General features: G+C 42.4%; 2 protein-coding genes across 2 annotated transcripts in view; both read right to left on the bottom strand.

Moving 5' to 3' along the window:
• LOC123971410 (cytoplasmic FMR1-interacting protein 1 homolog) overlaps positions 1-21,378 on the bottom strand; it is a 1,205,200-nt gene that overhangs the window by 1,055,240 nt on the left and 128,582 nt on the right. The gene's annotated exons all lie outside the window — the stretch shown is intronic.
• Positions 1-21,378, bottom strand: part of scfd2 (sec1 family domain containing 2) — a 128,204-nt gene that overhangs the window by 94,115 nt on the left and 12,711 nt on the right. The window contains exon 4 of the mRNA XM_046050249.1: positions 16,503-16,678. Coding sequence (XP_045906205.1) covers positions 16,503-16,678 — 176 coding nt within the window. The remainder of the gene's footprint in view (positions 1-16,502; positions 16,679-21,378) is intronic.

The raw sequence follows: 21,378 nt of genomic DNA, 5'->3' as shown, positions 1-21,378 counted from the left end.
AGCGCGCACGCACACATAAAGCATCTCAGCAGGGACATATGCTCATTGTAACCTGTGGTGGTGACAATGATGAATCCGAGAACGAGTTCACCGGAAAATTTCTGTTTATCAAAAGACGGAAATTTGCCTTAAGTTGAGCGGGAATGGAAACATGAAGTTTATCTCTGGCTCTCTTTTTACAACCATGATTCTGTCTTGTGTGAAAGGTGTGCACAGCCGATCAGGTCTTTAACAAGGACAACGGAAACGTGAATCTAAACACAAAGAAGAGCAAGTCCGCACAAAGGATCTTATACTAAACAGGGGAAGATTTGCAATTCATCAAAACACTCAACTTTGTGCAACGTTATTTTGAATTTCATATTGTTAATATCATTTTTGCTGTGACAGCTGTGACAGCTGTGACTTTTTTGACGCTCAAATATGAGGTGAGAGATTTCAAATACAACAACTGCCAAATGTCAGTGGTTACCTGCCCTCTTTCAAATCATGTGGTGTGTTCTAAGCTTTAATTCTTCAGATTTTTTCTGCAATAATCTTTAAATGCATTTATATTCTGTTATTACCTCATTTTATATTATTTTTTTTATTATTAGTGGCAGAGATAGCCATTTCTGATGATGAGCCTCTGTGTTACTGCTACTGCAATCCAAACATTATCTACTGTGCCTGCTTCACATTAAAAAGCATTCACATGGCGAAACACAGAGTGGCTTATTATGAAGCAGTCACAGAAATTACAATGTATTTGTCAGTGAGGTAAGTGCTGACTGAAATTGTTCATCAAACTTGCAGCTCCAAAACAGTTAATTTCAGCATTTTTTTGACACTGAAGTAGGTAAACTGACCAGGATTGTCTTTACAACAAATCATTAAATTATGGAATGTACTCTACAGCCTGACCAATACCCTGTGGCTTGTCCATCAGTCTGTTAACTCTTGCATGTCTCAGCTTAGGCAAGTTAAGAGAAAATACAAAGAGAACATAATAAATTGCTAAAGATCAGACCATTTGACTGATTGATTAGACAGATTGCAGTAAAGTAACAGATAGAGTGATAGATGGCACCGTGGATGGAAAAAGCTCTTAAAAGGTATAAGGTGACCCCTGGTCTGGCTCCATCAGCTTGATGCCTGATGCATGTTTGTGGGAACACGAGACGTAAATCTTTTGCTTTAAATGAGGCCTGAATTACCACACAGAGTGTGAGGTGGGTCTTTTTTGTTGCCTGGTCGCAGACCAGCACGCTGGACTGTTAAAGACACAGCTGAAGGTCAGCTCGCAGGAGGAGGGATGATGCCTCCCTGTCAATACAGGCAAAAGCTCTCAAAAAGGTTTTACATCAGTCCTTCTCCCTTCCACTTTTCATCCCATTTAAGCCACTTTCTCCAAATGCATCTCTCTGTCTTTTATACACATTTTTTTCTCTTCTGCTCTGTGTGTCAAAGGTTGGCTTGGCTCAGAGCTTGAGGGCTATAATTTAGAGGAGACGTGGGACCCAATCACAGACACAAACACACAGTCCCCGCATGCCGCCAGTCAGCCACATGCTGGTCACTGCGGCTGGACTGTGTCTGCCCGGCACACGACACCCTGCCTGCTTATCACACTCAGGGCAAGATCTGCAGTTCCTTTGGCACCAGAAGGAAAAAGGAGTGAGATAGCAATCACACACAGCTTTCAATGTAAAACAAAAAAGTGTATTGAGGCGGTACACTCTAAGTGTTTGGAAACATAAGGGAATTAATGAGGCTTTATTTTTGCCACATAGGCTGCAACAGATTATGGCGTAATTCACCAGATGAGAGTTGCTCGGCAGCCACAAACCCCAGGGCCATGTTAAACCTCCTGCACTTTTCTCACACTGCGAGAAACTGAACCATACGCATTCATGAGTAGACACACACACACACACACACACACCCCGATACTGCCAAGGACAGTACATTACATCCACTACTAATTGACTCAGGAGGCTCCAGCAGGGAGAAAAACATCCTGAGGTAAACAGACGGTTTCTAGACGAGGCAGAATGAAACTACAATTTATCCGATGGGATTCAAAGCAAAACAACTGGCTTTGACATTTTGCAGTTGCTCAGTTTCATTTTCCACTGCAGCCAATAAGAAACATGATGCGGACGAGAAGGGATCGCTTTTTTTCTCTTGTATTTTTTTTTATTTCATTTTTTTATTTTTATGAAGAAACATGTAATGTGAAATATGAAAGCAGCCCATCTGATTCCAGTTTCAGTCTCACAAAGAGAGGAGGGCACAGAGGTGGTGGTGGTGGTGATGGTGGTGATGGTGGGGGGTGAATAAGTTTAACCAGCACAAAAAGGAGGCTATTTCAAAATAAGTGTTTGGGTGGGAAAAGGCTGATTGCAAATTTGTAAATGTGTAGTAGCAACTTATTGTGATCATTTTCTGTTGCGGTTGAGTTTTGTGAAGGTAAACACATTTTTAAGTTTATATGAGCATGTTTGCATAAGAGGGAGATGAAGTATGAGTGATGCTGTTGTTCAATTCAGTTCCGAGGCTTGTGGAGACTTTCAAACATTAGGGGGCACTGTTGCACCACACCGAGCCCAGGAACGCTTGATCACAGCCTGCACGGATTGCACCGCGTCTGCTTGTCTCTTTCCCTCCAAAACTCCATCCCTCTATCTTGGAGAAGTCTTCAATAGACAAGAAATGGGCTGGAGCTGAAGTGTTACTAAACTATTATTATTGTATGTTAGGTGGATCACGGCTGTATTCTGCATCGTTGACCTCAGCTCTACCCATGCCGTCATTCCTAACCTGGCAGGGTATCACCATAGGCTGCTGTAGTGGATGCAGAGCTCTGTCATGGGTTTCTGCGGTGAAGTTTGAATAAAACATGGAATTCATCATGAATAGCCCGAGAGCTGTGTCACTGACTAGCGTGCTGTGATGTGAGTCATTACTCTGAGCTACAGCTGGTTCGCTCTCTGTCTCTCAAAGGAGGAGGGCTATGTGTGCATCGGTGAGTGCGCTACATATGGGGGGAGAGGCAGGGCATCTTTTCTGAGCCCCGCATTAACACCGAGGTCAAAGAAGTAACTGTATTTATGGGTAAATGAAAAAGAGCTAATGTGCACATCTGTTTTAAAGCAAAAGGGGAGCCTTAGCGGGGGTTGCTGTGTATTTAGATGTGGACGTGAGAGTATTTGTGTGTGTGTTTTTGTGTAAATACGGTCTACATCATAATCAGGACTGTCCCGCCAACCTGTGCGCATCTCTATCATAGACACTGACAAACACGCCTACATACGGCTGCTCTTCCCTAAACATTTATAGAGCACTCATTACAGACACAGGAAATGGAAAACAAGTAATCTCCCTTCATTTCCCTTCAAATGCATACACACACCTGGGTGGATGTGATTATGAATTATGCTCAAAATAAGAAAGTACCGGAACAGTGTAACTAACATTTCATAAACAAACACACCCAAAAAAAAAAAATAAAATAAGGACAAACAAGAAGAAAAAACGACAAGTGAAAATATGGGGAGAGGGAAAATGGGAATGAAGTTTGGGATGATGGGAACTAAACATAGTAAGACCTCCACTGAGAGATCTTATCGGTGCAGGGGCGGTAGTGTGAGTGTGCTAAATTACTTATGTTTTGAGTCAGACTTCTATTTACTAGTCAATATGATCAACACGATTATTTAGTCTGGCTCACAGGAGAGGTATGTCAACAGACATGCAAAAAGGATTACAAAAGGACATGTAGTACACACACACACAAATTTATAAATGCCTGTGCACAATAAACTCAGGACATTATTGGGTAGACAGCGTAATAAACAGTTACAGGCATATTCTCTCATGTGTTTTTAACTGGAAACTCCTTTTCACACACAAAAAAATCGAAATAGGAGTCAAAGCAAGCTGTAGTTGCAGCAGGGGGAGGAAACTTTCAAAATAAAAGTGTAGAGGAGATAATAACAATTCACTTTCTTCTGTAATTTAAAATTGTTTGGCTTATCACAGATGAGCCCTGAACCTTATCGAAAGTTTTCCTCACAAATGCTCAGAGAGAAAGCATTTGCTGTAAGATTAAAAATAGTATTTTAACACAGTGACTTGCTCCCTCAGTGTATCAGAGCGGTGGGCCGTGAAGAAAATGCTCCCACTGTGAGTAACCCAAGACCTGAGACGGGGTGGCATTCTGCACACACAGCAGTCCTCTGTCACATATACATACCATCGTGCCACCGCTAACGCACCTTGTATGAAACCACGATTGCCCCCACCAAAACACGAATAACACAGTCGGACTAGCACGCACGCACACACGCACAAGCAGACATACAGGCAACAGAAGGTATATGTGTTATGCATGTGTTTACTGCGTAAGTGTCATGCGGAGGGACGGACACAACATGCAGGCTAGAATCAAAGAGAGCACAGACATACAGCAATCCTTCTGCAGACTCCATGTCTGCATGCTGACACCCACTGCCACGCATGAATTCCATCTGTTATAACACTATCAGTGGGGGTTTACCGGGATCTCTTTATGGCAATTAATTTGATCCGCATTTCATGAAAGGAGCAACAACCAATACATGTAAACAAAAACGGGGCAGAGGGAGAGTTAGGAGTTGGGGTCAGAGTATAGACCGAGCGATTGGTGCATTTCTCTTTGTGTGTGTGTGTGTGTGTGTGTGTGTGTGTGTGTGTGTGTGTGTGTGAAAACAAAACACGGTCCTGGTCTGCTGACACTGTTTTGACACATAGGCTGAAATAGAACAATACAAATAACATCACCCGGGGTTTCTACTGCACAAACATTCCCAGAGCCTTAAGCCCACAGCTCAGCTAAAAACACTACCAGGAGGGGCAACGAGACAAGCCCCAGCCATGAATACAGCCAAACACCTCTTTTTTTAAAATTACTTTGACTAGGACTAAATATTCTCTTATCATTCTCTCCATTATTTTCTCCCTTTTTCCCAGATTTTAACCCATTCCCCAGTGCATCCGTCTTTCTTCTTCTCATTCCCTTGCTTGTGAAAAGCGTAACACTGCTCTGGCCAAATCACACAGACTCTCTAACTTTTCTGACGTGATAAAAACTTCCCCAAGAGTATCATAACTTTGAGAAATCATAACTTATATATTTGACAAAGTCAAAACTGCTAGAACTCACAAGTATGATAACACAAATCAAATCAAATAACGGCTCTACTGAGGTTTTGCGAGAAAGTCTAGTGTGGCTGGGGGCTGAGATAGTGTTGGAGAAGTAGTGGAGGCATGGATGGATTGCTACACCAAACTCAGGCTAGAGCAAACTCCATTTCTCTACCCTATTATGTCCCGCTTCAATACTTACCTTATCTCCCCTGGGTCTAATGGATGACCTTCACTTCCCAGAAGTCTTGGGACACAAACTGTGTTCTCCCTCACACATAAAGCATCCTCCCTCAACAACTGAAGGCATCAGCTTGAGGATGTTTCTCGCACTTTCTGACGGTTAGCTGCCTGATGTGAGGTGGTAAAATTGTATTTGGGTGTTACATTTTCAGTCAGCAGTGGTGTTTCTAAATGTTGGCAGCTGTTTCCAGTGTGATTATCTCCCTGTCACCTTTGGGATCCATAACCCAGGTGGGTCTTGTAATATAAAGAACACAGCATCATTGACACTGTCTTCCGAGTTAAGGATGACAATGTGCCACAGAGGGTAAACCGATGTTTGACTGGCCTCTCTGATAAATAATGGTTGATGTCTGGTAGTAAATCCTCAGACGCGCCCCCCCCCCCCCCAGCCTTCGTACACCGTGAAAATGTCTCCCTTCCTCATCCTCTCCCATCATGCCTGTCCTTCCTGAACAGATGGTAAACACATCACTAATGACTTGTCTGTCTGTTTGTCTTCTGTGATGCAGCGCAGAGCCTAGCTGCTAAACAAGGTCTAAACACATCAAACTGGCAAAGAGGCACCGCCTCTCCAAACACCACGTAGAGCATGAGAATTGTCCCTGCGTGCTTGATGGTGTCAGTGCTCAAGTATCCAAAGTATACCACTTAGCTAAGATTACCCATTCATTTTCCCATTTCATTGACCACTGGTTGTTTAAGACTCAAGGTAATTTCCCTAGAACTACTGTATACACTAGTTTGGAGTAGTCTCACACTGAAAGTGGTGGAAATCAATACATTTACTCAAGTACAGTTTTTTTTTTTTACGTACTTTGACGTGTCCAATTTCTGGACACTTTAGGCTTCTTCCCCACTAAATAGCAGAGGGAAATAATGCACTTTTAGTCAACTACATTTAGCAGCCATAGTGACCAGTTACTTTACAAGTAGTTACTTTAAAATGAAATTTCGGTATCTGCCGATGTGATAGGCTGATAAATGACACTTCAATTATTTGCACACAATGCAAGTAATGTCTGCGCCGTGGAGGTTTTCACAGTGTCTGGAACTATTGAACTACAGACACGTTTGACCACTACAAATTTAATTACCCATCTTAGAAGCCGTCATCCCGATCATTCTGATGAATTTGTAAAGAGGGAGAGAGAAATTTAAAAAGAAGTTAAAATTTTAACAAAAATGTGTGAAATGTTTTTTGTTTCAAATCATACTGTAGTTAAATGAAAAGTAATGATTAAAGTATATGACATGATGAGCAAAAAGTCTACACTACAATAGGTGTTTGGCCACCTTTACAGACATTACTGTAAAATACAGCAAACAACTTTCAATATAATTTAACATCACCATGCACTACAGCCTCCAAAATGACCACAGAGCTGAGTCAGCACCTCTTCGACACGGTCTCAACAAATGATGAGCTTTATAAATGTAAAATGTACTAGGGCTTCTGTATTGGACAACATTAGATTTAGTTGGGTGTGTCTAACTGTTAACACAGTGTGGTTTAAGGAATTTGTGTTTATTATCATAAGTCATGTATAAAATTGCTTTATTTTGTAACATATGAGATATTTGAACAAATGCGTTTAAGGGTTTGTCCAAGGTGTTGTCTATTAAAAGAAACAAAGTATGAGCAGAGTCAGCCAACTGTAGACTGCAAACTTGCAAAAATAAAAATTTATTCTGCAGTTTAACCTCTGTATTGTTGTGTTTTAGACAGGATGTGGAGTAGTGGTTAGTGCAGTGTGAATGAGGACATCTGAACTTGTGATCCTCACAGCCAGATGTGCAGTATGTGTTTAATGTGTTATTTGAGTCAGTCCTTTTCGCTACAATGAACTCCTAATAACCACAATAAGCAGCTGAAAATTTGTTGAAAGCTTATGACGATTTCAACACAAACATGACCACCAAAAGTGAACACACATTCATCAAATTATACCCGGTATAATTTATTATGCCTCTCACACACACAATACAAAGCACGTAAAAGGCCATAAACCTCGTCGCTGTCAATAGTGCCTGTTGTGCCTGGAGTTATGAGAGGAGAAGAGCAGATATCTCTGCTGTGATGTTTAGACACACAACACTCACAACACAGACACATCATAACTGCAGACATGAAAGAAAGAACACACAGCATTAAGAAACTCAGAACAGAAGAAACAAAAAAAAGTGAGGTGGAGAAGATGGAGAGTTAAGGAGCAAGAGGTTGGGTGGAGGGAGTGAGGGGGGCAGATGGCGGGTCCAGCCCCTCTACCCCTCGTAATTAGCAGTTCAGCGTCGGTGCTCGTTTTGGGTTACTTTCATTCCTTTTCTCATTTCCATGAAAACAGCAGCGGGACAAACAGGCCCACATGTGTCTCCAAGTACACCAAGCTTAGAACAATAGAAGGAGAAAAGTAGGGCATGTGAGTTCACTCCAGATGAAAGTTAGGGCGGGAAAACACAGGAATTAGTGAGGTTTTCCCTCATATGTTTTCAAATCAAGTTTTCCAATTGGACAAAATGCAGCGTGGAAGGCTGGAACAGCTTAGTTTTGGCTTCAACTGGTATACAGCATGACAGGCAGTGGAAACTTTTCAACAAAACTCTGTAGGCCTATCGAAAATGCGCTATTGTACAATAGTCCACGTGTTCTAGTTATGTCAGCACATTCAATGTATTTATATCATGTGAAGCTCATTAGAAAAATACATCTTTCTGTGTGCTGTATCAAGCAAACATGTGGCCAATCGGTCTCTATTGATCATAATTGCACTAAACATATTCAGTATTTTGGCAACTGTTCTGAGGCATTTTTGACAAATCCATTTACAAATATTTTGTCAATGCGTACACATCCATACTGGCCGCTCCGGCCGCGCCGTCTCTTAAAGGAGGTCTCAGCATGTGGCTACAGTTCTTTGCACTGCTGTACCAGATACACTCTTCTGCCCCAAATAAAGACTTCACAGATATAATGAGACACATTATGAATCAACACGAAACAAATCATATTAGTAATGAAAGATAAATGGGTCAGGGGAGGAGATAGACACTTTCTTGCAAGCAAACCAAAACAGAAAATACTAATAATATGGAGCAAAAAGATGACAGAAGGATACTTAACTACATACAGACTCCAGCAGAAAGCCATCTCCCTATTCTCTGCACCCTGATGTCAATCAAGTTACGAGGGGACTGGAGTAGTGCGCCCACTAAAAATCCCTCCACAGATGAGTTTCATTTCTAGCTCATACAACATGATTCCAAGAACAACAAAAGGCAACCTTGCCAAACATAAAAAAAGAAGGGAAGCTGTATGCAGTTTTTTTTCCCCATCCACATAGCCCCTAACAAATGCAAATACCAGCTCAAGTTGAAAGCTGAGCTCAAAACCAGATATAGCTAATGTTGTCACAACCTATAAACATGAAACACTTAAAGTTAGAGCGGACTGGGGTCTGTACGCTCTGGCTCAAATCATACACTGAGATGCCGCTGGACTTGGCTTAGATTGCTCCTCCATGAACTTTTCAAACATTTAATCAAATAAAGCTTTCCTTTAGAAGGTCTCAGTAACACCACACAGGTCATAGGATATATTTGAGATATTATTGCTAACATGACAAATCCATTAGACACAGCAGTTTCCAAACACTATCAGAGGTGGTACAATCACTTAACTGGTAATAAAGACAACACTGACCCTGTCACAGATACACATATGAAACAAATAGTGTGCTCAACCTGATCATAGACTCACACCACTTGGATCGAGCCTGTTGAGCTATGTGGTTACATGTGGAGCACTGCCCCAGGGAACTATGGGTAATTAATGGCAGAGCAAGGGTGGCAAGAGTCTGTCTCTGATTGACCCGGTTTGACCCTTACTGCTTAGTTACCATAGTGATCGGTCAGTCTTGTTCCCTCTGGGTGACTCCCTGGGGCGACAAGGTGGTCTGGAGGGTGGGCATGAGTGAACAGAGGGGTGGGGGGTAGAGAAGAGAAGGAGGTGCGGACTGGGGTTTCAGATGGGTACAATTACACACTATAGCAAAGAGGAGTCCTTGTCCCACCTTTGCTGCACGACCTGAGGGGGTCACTCCTACTTACCCTACCTTACCCCATTCATTTCTGTTTACTAGAATCCAAATCTTTGCCCGTCCTTGGCAGTAGGAGGCACTACTTATCTACTGTCTCCCCAAATGTGTAGGCCAGCAGGAAACTAGCCAAGCAAGCTCTGAGAGATTACTGTCCACTGGCTCACAAGGCAGCGCATTCATCATCATACAACCAAGCATACAGAGACTGGAATGACATGTGTCCATCTGCAGCGTTAAAAACATGCTAATTTTGCGAGGGCTAGTGGTAAAGTTTCTCATTTGTTACTGATCACGAAGATACTCTTCACCCTTAACTGATCAATCACAATGCAATCTTTAATCTGTCTCTAAGGGCACAATCTGTATCTAAAGACGACACTCAAAGGTCCTGGAATGTTTCTTTGTCTCCATTTCAGATCAGACATACAGACACAAAGGCACATGTCCTGTGGGCCGTGACCTTCCACGGCCTGTGCTCAGCAGGTAGTGACAAATGACCTGATAGTTAATCTGTCCTGAGGAGGAGCTTTTCTACAGGGAACAGAGAGCCTGTTTGTAACAACAGGAAGTTGAGACACTGTTACCAGAATCAGCACATTAAAGGATGCATATGCATGAATGCATGCATGGCCGCACACACACTTACTTGGAAGCACATCTGGCTGTAGTTTCAGATGGAGTTCATCATGGAAAAAATGGAATATAAACACTAAACATTGAGCAGTGAAATGTTAAAATGAAGGATGGGGTCATGTGCCAGTCAGAGGAATATAAAGGTATGAAGTGGTTCGTTGGCCAGCTTCATCTCAGACACTGGGTCATTGTTGGGTCTATTGCAACCCCCGCCATCTTCCCTAATGGTCATCTTTTTCTACGGCCTTCCTTGTTAACAATCCAAGGGTGAATGCTGGGCATTGTGGGATTTTTTCCCCAGTCTGTGGTGTCTTGTTGGAGCATGCTCAAATGAAGTCTGACGCCAGGAGGCCGAGTCAGCACACCACACTGACCTGATTCACCAGGGATGGAGAGTGTTAGTGGAAGCTCCAAGAGCCCCCTCTAATCATGTTCCCTATACCACCTCACCCAAACACTGCAAGATGACAATGTAACTCAGTACAACAGAGTTCTGAAATACCAAAAGTTTGTATGGATGATCTCCAAGAAAGATCAACCATTTCATTCTGCCAGTTTGGTCTAAGCAAGTGTGAGAAAAACTTTTGGCAGAGGCGGTGAAAAACATTCAGTTTGAATCCTGCAGAAGCCTCAAAACACACATTCGTGAGGGAAAAAAAAAAACTCCAGGCCACATGAAAAATCCTTCTGACGTGAAGGGTTTTGACTCCACAGTTAAACAGCCGCAGTAAACAATAGAGACCAGGACAAAAAATATCCGCAGATGCACAAATGCAACTCTGACTCGATCCAGAACAATGCCAAAAGAAAAAATTTGCTATACATAAAAGAAAAAATGTTTAGCGTATTAAACCCTTATGAGCCCATCTTTCTCCCTCAGCTTTACTGTTCACAGAGCCGTAGCTGTATAATTCTGCAGCCATTAACACCGAAGCAATTCCTATAAAGTTTCAGTTCAGTGGGCTGAGATATAGATTTAGTAAAAAGATGCTTAGTTGTACATTTAAAATCCAGCACATGCAAATTATTATTGAGCTGAGGTTTAATATGAGGCAACTTAACTTCTTGCGGTCCTAGATTCACCAGGGCAAACAGATAGAGCGCATTCATAGCCAGCAGGTTGGACCAGGCGTTTGGGGATAAGTAATGCAGAAAGCTGAGTGAGCCAAGCACCTATCTGTCTGAGACAAGAGATATAATGACAACAGGAAGTGAGATGAGTTGGTCTTGCCCTCTGGCCTACCAGCCCATCACCTCTGTTAAAAAGGTCCCTCTCTATAAACAGGCCTCTCTCTGCCTATTAAACAGATAGTACATTAGGCCTGAGCTGTGCAGAACAATGTAAACACAGCCGTCTCAGGGTACTGGCGCTAAGGCGGGTGGGGGGTGTGGAGGGGCTTGAGAAGGGTCTATTCCTGGGTCTTCCTGGGAGTGAACTCCATCACTGCTCTTCTCTCCGACTGTAATCCTCTCCAACTAAACACAGGAAGGAAGAGATAGGTAAATAACTCACTCTTCAGATAAACCCAACTTTCTACCAGCTCTGTATTTTCCTCCAATTTTAGAAGGCTACAAAACATACTGGCATGTACTTTAGCAGGAGCATAGGAGTTCATGTTGCACATGTGTGTGTATGTTACTGTTAGCCTTATGTTTGGAGAACACATAACAAAGACACAGGGTAAACAGACATATTTAAAGGGAGGTTTGGAGAAAGGGGACGATTGGAGAGAGCCAGAGAGGCCACTTTGTCAAGAGACAGAGTTGATCCTGAACCTCCTGTGGCTAATTCATGTGAGCGGATCTGTGTTGCTCCAGGGTTGAGGGGGCTGGATGAGGGAGAATGCGGTACTGAAAGTGGATAGATGGGAAGACGGTCAGTCCAGGTCAGTCCAGATGTGAGGCAGTTAAACAGTGGGGAACTGTAGAAGGTCTGTACTGGACATCTCAGGGCAATGCCCCAGAGTCATTCACACCCCTTTGTTACAATCTCCAGCAACACCCCTTCCCTGTGGGGGCAGCACAGCAGAGATGGAGAATAAGGGGAATGTCTGGGATGTGGGGACAGTCTTCATACCCTGGGGAGAGGCCAATTACAGGCTTAAAGCCTCCTGTCTGTCTGTGGCATGCAGCTCAGATAAGATGAAAGTTACTTGGGACCAATATCATCATTTTTTCTTCTGTCACCATAAGAAATGATTCAATCCAGATGTTACATATATAACTGCATGTTAAGTATTCTGGGGATTGGCATGTCTTCGCACGGCTTTACATGACAGGAAAATGGCATGTTATTTATTGTCGGGCTACTGACATACTACAGACCTGCAGGGTGGATCATCTATAGGGCAGTGTATGTCCAGAAGGGGCCAAAGGATAGAGGTGAAGGGTCATGCAGACACTGACACTGTACAGGGGGGTCAGTGGAGTATGCGGGTCACCAGGCTCCAACCTGGCTATATACTCACTGACAACAACATACATGGACACACACAGCAACAGAGAAAAACATCAGTCTGACTAATCCTGAATTAAATATGACACAGCAGCATAAACTGTGGGTATGGAGAGTCATCTACAAAGAATTATATATATATATATATATATATATATATATATATATATAATTCTTCTGGCAGAAGGTTGAGGGGTCCCCACAGGTCCAACAATTTGAGCTTGATCTGAAATGGAAACCTGCTCAAACCTGATGTGTATTCTCCAAAAGGGACCCAAAGACAGTCAGACCACAATCCCAGTAGATTTCAAAATGTGAACCAAACTATGCTCAATCCAAAAAGTCCCAAATACAGAGAGAACACCAACGCTGGCAGCAGCATGATGTCCCAGCAGCAGTGGTTGAAAACAGTAAAATTTTTGACACGACAGTTGTCGTGTCAAAAATACACCTCTCTCCTGATTTTGCATACATGTTGAGAGCTGATATTCTACAATCAGCCAGGCCTATATACATTATAGCAGATATAGTGGAATACTGTTCAAAAGTGTAATATAGGTCGGGGCTATAATATTTACACTCAGACATAAGACCTGCACCAGTACAATGGGACCCAAACCAACTTGATTAGCAGTGACGGAAGAAGAACTTTTTTATGTAAGATTTTAGATGTAAGAAGTAAAAGTAGTAATAGTAATACCACACTGTAGAAATACTGAGCTGCAGGTAAAATGCATGTCATGCATTCAAAATACACAAAGTACAGAAACTAGTCATTATGCAGAATGGTCCATTTCAGAATAACATATATCATATAGTTGAATTATAATTATTGGGCTTATTTTTGTTTTTTTACAAAATATACTGCCAGGTAGCTTGTGAATTTGTCCAAGAAATCAATAAAGTCTTATCTTTACCGATAATAATACATCATTTATTTGTTGATTTTATTTTGTGCTAGTAATCTGAATCTGCAATGTCATTGGTAACTAAAGTTATCAAATAAAGGTAGTGAAGTGAAAAGCACAATCTTTCCCTTTGAACCGTAGTGAAGTGGAAAATTTAAATAATCAAGTAAAGTACAAGTACCTCAAAGTAAAAAGTATAGTATTTGTAAATGTACTTAGTTCCAGACCTCTAATTGGTGGTGTAAATTAATAACATGGAGTTTGGGTTCATAGTTGGATTTAACTTTTATATACAGTATCTGAGACTAAAACAGAAATATACAGCTGAACAGAGATAAGGACCAGGCAGGCAGTTTGAGCGACTCATGGGAGACGGGGACATACAGCCTAGTGCAGCTTTCTGTATGAGCAGCGCTGTGACTAGTGATAACTTCAAGCTCAAATGTTTGCAGAGGCATGCCCTAGTAATCCCAGCAGAGTAAAGCAACAGGCCGGGGTGAGAGAGGCTTGCTTCTCTCTACTGCAGTGCAGTCATCACTACCAGCGATGTGACAGACAGATCAACAGTAGGCTGTACAGCCAACTCAGAGACAATACAAGCTTGTAGCAAGTGCGCTTTATCTGGGAGGGACGTACAATAGTAGTATACATGTTTAGTTTGGTGGGGTAAAAGCTCTGGCTGGGCTGTTGATGGGAAGGTAGTGTGCCTGTGATGTTCTGGGAAGTGGTGAAAGAGCGAGTCTGTTGAGTTTTGCCTTGGCTGCACCACCCCTTTCCAGCACTGAACCTGTCTAGCATACACATTCTGTAACTGCGGGCTGGAGCTGGACCAAGCCTGCTCAATCTGAGCCATTCAGACCAAAACCCTGTTACATGCCAGACAGCCAGGGCCCAGGGCAGCACGGGGGGTATAGGTGCAGGCCAAGAAGATATCTGGCCATCTCACACAAATATAAGTACTATATTAGGCAGTATAAATAGTAAGTATGACACTAACCACATTTATATGAAAGTCCAACTAACATGTCAACCTCCACAACCACATCGGTGACCCAATCATATTAACCTCCCGGCTGGAAGACCCTCACAGGTATATTACCTTTCAAGTAAAGGCTGCCATTGGAAATACTGCAAAAGCATAGTTATTTTTTATGTGTTACAGCATATTTAAGCATTACCTCATGACCACACTAAGCTGCTGCTCAGATAAAGTAGTATAGGTCACAAAGAAGCTATTACACAGTATTTTATACAGAAAGTGTGCGCATAACTGTTGGAGAAGGCATGTACTAGGATAGGCCACGAACTCAATGGCCCTGTGCCTCAGTACGGCTACTGCCCACTCCAAGGCCTCAGTGCACCACGGAGGAGTTGGCCTGAATGAACTCACACTGTCCACCAGCGATGGAGTGTCCGGCTCTGCCCAGTCGTACCCACAGGAGCCCTCACACACTCAGGCAGAGCAAACACAGTCCAACCGCCAGGCTGACCTGAAAGGCATTTCAGGCCGCCATTTTATAACGTAATTAACTCTGTCCATGCTGAGTCAAAAGCAAAAACCCTCACATGGAAATTAAATAAACAGAGAGGGCACAGAGGACACACAACTCATTTCCTTTAATACCTCAATAAAACTTAGGCCCGTTTTGATTGCAAACACTGACTCTCACAGTATGCTCAAGGCTTGATTGTGAGATTTGATTCTTGAAGAATGTCATTTTGAACCCAGGCCCAGAGCTATATATACTTTCATGATGCTAAATACAACAACAGTCTGTTATTAACGTACCGTAGTCATCGTCAGTTTAACGAGACCCAGCTCCACCTGTGGACACAGTCACCTAAAAGCCAGCAGTTATAAGACCGAAACCAAAAAAATAGCGGTGCGAAAGTTGTACTTTGAATTATCCAGGTATAGTAGACAACCATGGGAGAGTGGATCAAAGTGGAGTCATGAAGTAAATGGAGACTGGAACTATAAGCCCTAAAGTCTTCTTCCTTTAGTTAATAAACCAACGATAGCCCCAGCTGAGGACCAAGGTTTATGAGGTTGTTTTCAAATTCCAATTTGGCATGGGGCACTGCTGCAAGCTTGTTTTATTTTTCCGTGATTTAGTTTAATAAGTTCCTAAATACTCTGCTGTTCTAATGCTTGCTTTACAGCTTCAGGAATATAAAGAGACTCAATGAAAATAGCGTAAAAACGTAAAAGAATGAGGAAATGGCTTTAGTATTAGTTACCTCACAGTGCATGGCGCCATTCAGCTCTTTATCACTGCTAAAGAGCTAAATTGAACAAGCGATGACTGGCTGGTCTGGCTTCTGATTTATTCTTACACTCTCCCCTCTGTCTCTGTCTCTCTATCAGACGTGCCCTCTGACCTTTCCACAGTCAAACACGCGTGTACATCCGCCTCTGTCCGCCTACGTAAACTAGACCTCTTCCTCCTCTGACCTAAAAAGCCTCTAAACAACATGATGGAAATCTGGCATTTTTTACAGTGTTTACTGGATCCGAATGTTTTCCCTACAAACACAACTGACCTTGTTTATGAAGGAGAGGAATCTGCATTTTTTTCCTGTCCCCATCAGTTTAACACAACATTCTGGCCACCATCTAGCAAACCACCAGCACCCACTTACCTGCTGAGCATCAGTAATAAAATATTTACCCGAAGGCAAAGATTATCAAGTGAATTGCAAATTGCTAGTGAATGTGCTGTTTTTCTACTTCATTCTATCCATTTAACATTCTTTAGGATATAATTTAAAAACAACATGCGCTTTCTTGAAGTTATTTGATCCACATTCCTTAACATTAAAAAAAGAGAATGGCTTGCATCTGAAATATTGCTTTTTTGTTAAAAGACTCAAAACAGTTTCTGTCATGGCTGGTGTGACATTTTTTGAAGTGGTGGATATCCCATTTGGAATGGAGACTTTAGTTTTCATCGCCACTGACGCATATGGTTAACAGGTTTGTGTAAGAGGAGTACGGACCTGCAGCAGCAGCCTCTCGAAGGCCAGGCAGGCATCCCAGCGTGGTAGGCTGGGGTGGCGGAGTGTCTGGGCCGTGGCCAGGCCCAGCTGGAGCACCCCGCAGTGACTCTCTAGCGCCCCCCAACTGCTCCGAAACAGCTGCGTGTAGGAGCAAAGCTGCTCGGGGGTAACGCGGCCTGAGAGGAGGGAAAAAGATGCTGTTATTATCTGGGGAGAAATTTGGAGCTATCATAAATTCATCAATCAACATTGTTTAATTTACTTCATAAAGTATAACATATAATCCACAACTTTACTCTGAGTGTTAGCCTAATGGTCTTTTGTGTGGCATCTGTTACAAACAACAACAAATAATGTACAAGGTTGCAGGGGACACACACATACCCACACATAGTTATTCCTGCTGATGGGAAGAGTGGAGCCTGGAAACAGAATAAATAGACAACCTTTTTCCAAGCATAACACCCATTTTAATAACGATCATACACTCAGCTTAGGGCAGAGGGGAATGACTGACACCACAACAGACCATAATATTATCTTAAATGAGCAAAAACTCCACAGGCTGGGAGAAAGTGAGAGCTGTGCACAAGTGTGGCTGTGCCAGTCAGGGAGCAATATTTTTCATATGTGCATGCTTCAGGTGGAGAGCTGCTGTCAAGCTTTTTCAGTGGCATGCTTACATGAGTCACAGTATGTGACTAAATATCATTGAGTGGGTGCTTATAGCATGTGTGCATATAGCGGAGGTGCAGGAACAACTCCAGAGAGCCCCTCTTGTCTGTGACAAGTAAGTGTAAATGAGAGATTTTCTCTCAACATTTCCAGAGGAAGCAGAGAGAGACTCGACTCTTCACACTTTTTAAAAACCTCTGCCTGCCCTCCCGTCCCTCCTGCGAAGATTCAGAGACACAGGAAGAGAAGGGTAAAGGGTGTTGTGGGGGGAGGTTGGGAGGCCTTGAGGTACGAGGGGCTGTGTCAGGGGTAGGGGTAGAGAGGGGGCACACATTAACTCTCCATAAAGCCTACTTCTTCATGTTGATGTTCTGAACCAGCACCAGATGTGGGAGTATTTCCTGTTGGACTACATGGCCAATGTTTTCTTTAGCTGGGCCAAACACATGACTAGAAGAGAAACAGACAGGCAGGATAAATAAAATGGAGCAGAAAGCTCCATAATACTAGATATAATATGGAGTAATAGTACTTGTAAAGACAACAGTTTTTTTTTACTTTGTTAAACTGGATGGGAAAAATCTTCAGAAAGAACATTAGAGGGAATCATCCAGAGAAGCTAGCAACAAAAAAAAAATCATTGTCAGAGCAGCTGATAAGTTAACCTTACAGCAAAATAGATTCCTGCAAGTCCGCCTGTTGGGAAACATACTTTCCAAACTGAAGTCAAAGAGTCAGTGTGTTGTGTGGCACTTACTGTATGGCCAATACGGATCTACAAAAAGGGAATTAAGTTTCTCGCTGAAATGAAAGTATTTTTGAAGAATAAGCTTCACTCAAAATCCTGAAAAGCTTTATTGTGAACATATCCAGCCATAAAATCCTGGCAGTATAACCAAGGTTCGCTATGCTTGATGTGCCAACCGTAATTCAGCACAGAACCAGGAAATACATCCAAGGGACGGGCCAAGCATAATTTCACCCGAGAATAGGCAACCAAAGAATGGTACACTGTAGGCCAAATATAATCAGACTTTACAGCTCGGGTAGATCATAAGAGACTTGAGTGAGAAAATGTAAGACATTGGAGAAAAAATGAAAAAAGAACTTAAGACAAAAAAGCCACACAAAAGCCTGTTCTCCATTACACAATCAAACAGCCCTGGCCAAGCCTTAGCGCTTATCTATATCACTAAACTTCCCTCAAAACAGTTCTGTGATTCCTCAAGCATCTTGTTGCCAGATGATCTGTCAGCTGAGCTATGGTTTCAAAACTTGGGTGTTTTCTCAGTAATAGCAGCCTCTAATAAATAAGATTGTACTTGTAAGAAGACACATAACTTGTGCAATTGACTTTGCCAGGTGAGCTTTATCATTTGCTTAACAACGGCTGTCATTGGGCAAATTATCCATTGTATGCCTAACTGTGTTTTTCAGTTAATTTCAACACATTAAACAACAAACCAAATGATTACTGGTGTCTGAAAACGCCAGCTAGTTTTTATGTTACAGTGAAAGTTTAAATTGTGGGCAGGTTTCATGTACATGACATGTTTCTAATAAAGTGTTGTGTATGCGTACATACACAATACTGAAGTTTGTATCGCTCTTTAGTTATTACCTAAGATGGGAAAAAAACCCTGAACCTTTGACCATTTTAAAGTTCGTCTGGGCGTATTTATTGGAGGACCAGCCATAAAACAAATCACATTTTCAGCCCAATGCTATAAACAGTTTGAGCAGCTGCCCATTTTAGCCTGATGTGCAGAAGTGGCAATTGAGTCTTGGCCATGATCAAAGTCCTGAACAAATGTAAAAAAGGGCAGGGACTAACAATGATTTAGTCCCGTTACTGGAAGATGACTTGCATTCTAGGTGTACAGGGTTAGTCAGAGTCTAAGTGATGTCTGATGTCAACTTGGAGCTGAGTGGTGGCTGGCCTCAGCAGCTGGACAGCCTCATAAGTAATTCTACATGGATGGGGGGGACACAGGAAGGCTGAGAGACTTTTATTTATGCACTCCAAGAGCAGGGAAGTCCAGGAACTTTTATTTGTGGATGCATGTTGGGGCCCCTTTCAGGACTACTGTACAGGAGTAGAAAGCACAGGCTACAACATGGCGGCTACGCCACCACATACCTCAGACTTTCCTTAGTGTCTGTGTCGTAGAAACGTTTCTATATGTGGTTCCTCCACAGTTCAAAATGTATGGGAGTAATATGGTGATATCTGGACTAACACTGTATAGTATGTATGAGGCATGTGGTGGGGGCACAATTCAAAATAGTACTTTGTCTCAAGTTATGTGACTGAGCTTTGATTATCACAAATAAAATCGTCTAACATCTGCGGGCTAAAAGCTCACAATGACATCGCTAACATGTTGATGCTAAGCATGCAACAAAAAGCACAGCTGGGGCTGATGTAAAGGTGATTGGTTTTGCAGGTATTTGGTCATAAAGTATTAGACAAAGTGAAATTCTGACCTGATGATGGCGCTAGATGAAAAGTCAGTGGATCACCAAAGTAACTGCAGTTCATTCGGAGGGGAACATGAATATATGTACCGCATTTCATGGCAATGAGTCCAATAGTTGTTGAGGCATTTCAGCCAAAACACCAAATGTAAAGAAAGGAGAGGAGGAGAGGATCACAAAAGTCATTAGGATACATCCTCCAGGGACCATGGTGTGTAATATGCTTGAAGACTTGAGGTTGAACAATGTGCATGAGAGGTTTAAGAATGGCTGGAAGTGGCATACTGTAACCAAAGCCCTTCAAGCTGTTACATGAATTACATAACTAAAACACATTTGATAATGTTGTCATTGTTGGTTGACTGATTGTATACTGGTTTTACACTTAAAATTATTGGCCATACATTGTGATCTATGGTGAAAGTTTCAATTCATTTGCTTGTAAAAAGTTGAGATGAAACCTAAACTCATACAGTAAAATGTGAATACTTATTTGAAACTCTTGGGATATTACTGTCTCACTGCTTCAAATGATGAATGCAATCAATTATCTGCTTGAGTTTCACTTCTCTCTGCTCCACAGGAAGAAAGGCCCTGTCAATACATCTCATTTACACTGCAGTATCAGTGCACACAATATATCCACAAACTCGTGACTCACATCCATGCATGCATACATACACACAGATGAAAAGATAAACGCACATTTATGGACGATGAAACCAAAGCTATCTCACTAATTCCCCACTAAGAGCAAAAACACCCAAGATAAATACTGGACTCTGCACAACCACATACATATCCACTCACACACACACACAGACACACAGACACAGCAAGAGGGAATTTCATCATCCCATTGTGCTATGAGAAACCTGACGGGTCATTCTCAGGCTCTGAGAAAAGGATTATTTTCTCTGTCTCTCTCTGGATGATCTTATCCTGTTGAGATGAAAAGAAGCCAAGTTGGACCAGTGTGTGTGTGTGTGTGTGTGAGAATGCAGGGCCTGTAGCATCCTGATACAGTATTTTCTCCACTGATCTGCAAAAACCTACCAGTGAGAATGTTTTCGGGTGAGAGTGGAAAATTCTGCTTTGCTGGTGAGTGAGTGGGCACTGAGAGAGCAGATAGGTATTAATGCTAAGTGTTTTGTGTTACTGGGTTTAGCTCGGTCTCATATGAGCAGAGCATGATGGATTGGGAACTCTGCTGGTGGTGCTGGTAGGCAGGATGGGAACTATGTGAGGGTGCGCAGGGAGCTCAGGGGGCTTCATGGGATCTGGTCCTCTGCCAGCAGGGTATAAAGGTTCAGTGTGTGAGGAGCCTGACAGTGCCCCCTTCTCTCCCTGCTTTTCTCTTTTCTCTCTCCTTCTCTCTCTCAGGAAAGACATTAAGTCAACAGACTGTCAGTCAGCGGGAGGGAGCAGCTTTGCTACGCCATCTTCATACTTTCTTGCTTTTACTGTCACCCCCAGTCGCTTTGTTCCTTCTATTTCTGCAGCCTGGTCTCTTGTTGTTGTGCATTTGTCAAAATAAATCCACAATGTAATAGCCATCGAGAATTACAAGGAATTCTGTTTAGCACAAATGTGTGAAAGGAAACCACCATGTGTATGCAGATGTTTGGCAGACTGTGTGGGGTGTGTGTGCATGTGTGTGTGACCTCCAACATATTACAACCTGCTTGTTACTAGAGACAAGACCTTCTTTGCCTCATAGATT

This window comes from Micropterus dolomieu, linkage group LG05, assembly GCF_021292245.1.
Source record: "Micropterus dolomieu isolate WLL.071019.BEF.003 ecotype Adirondacks linkage group LG05, ASM2129224v1, whole genome shotgun sequence".
NCBI lineage: Eukaryota > Metazoa > Chordata > Actinopteri > Centrarchiformes > Centrarchidae > Micropterus > Micropterus dolomieu.
Note: the sequence above shows the minus strand (reverse complement) of the source record. Positions and strands in the feature narration are given on the sequence as shown.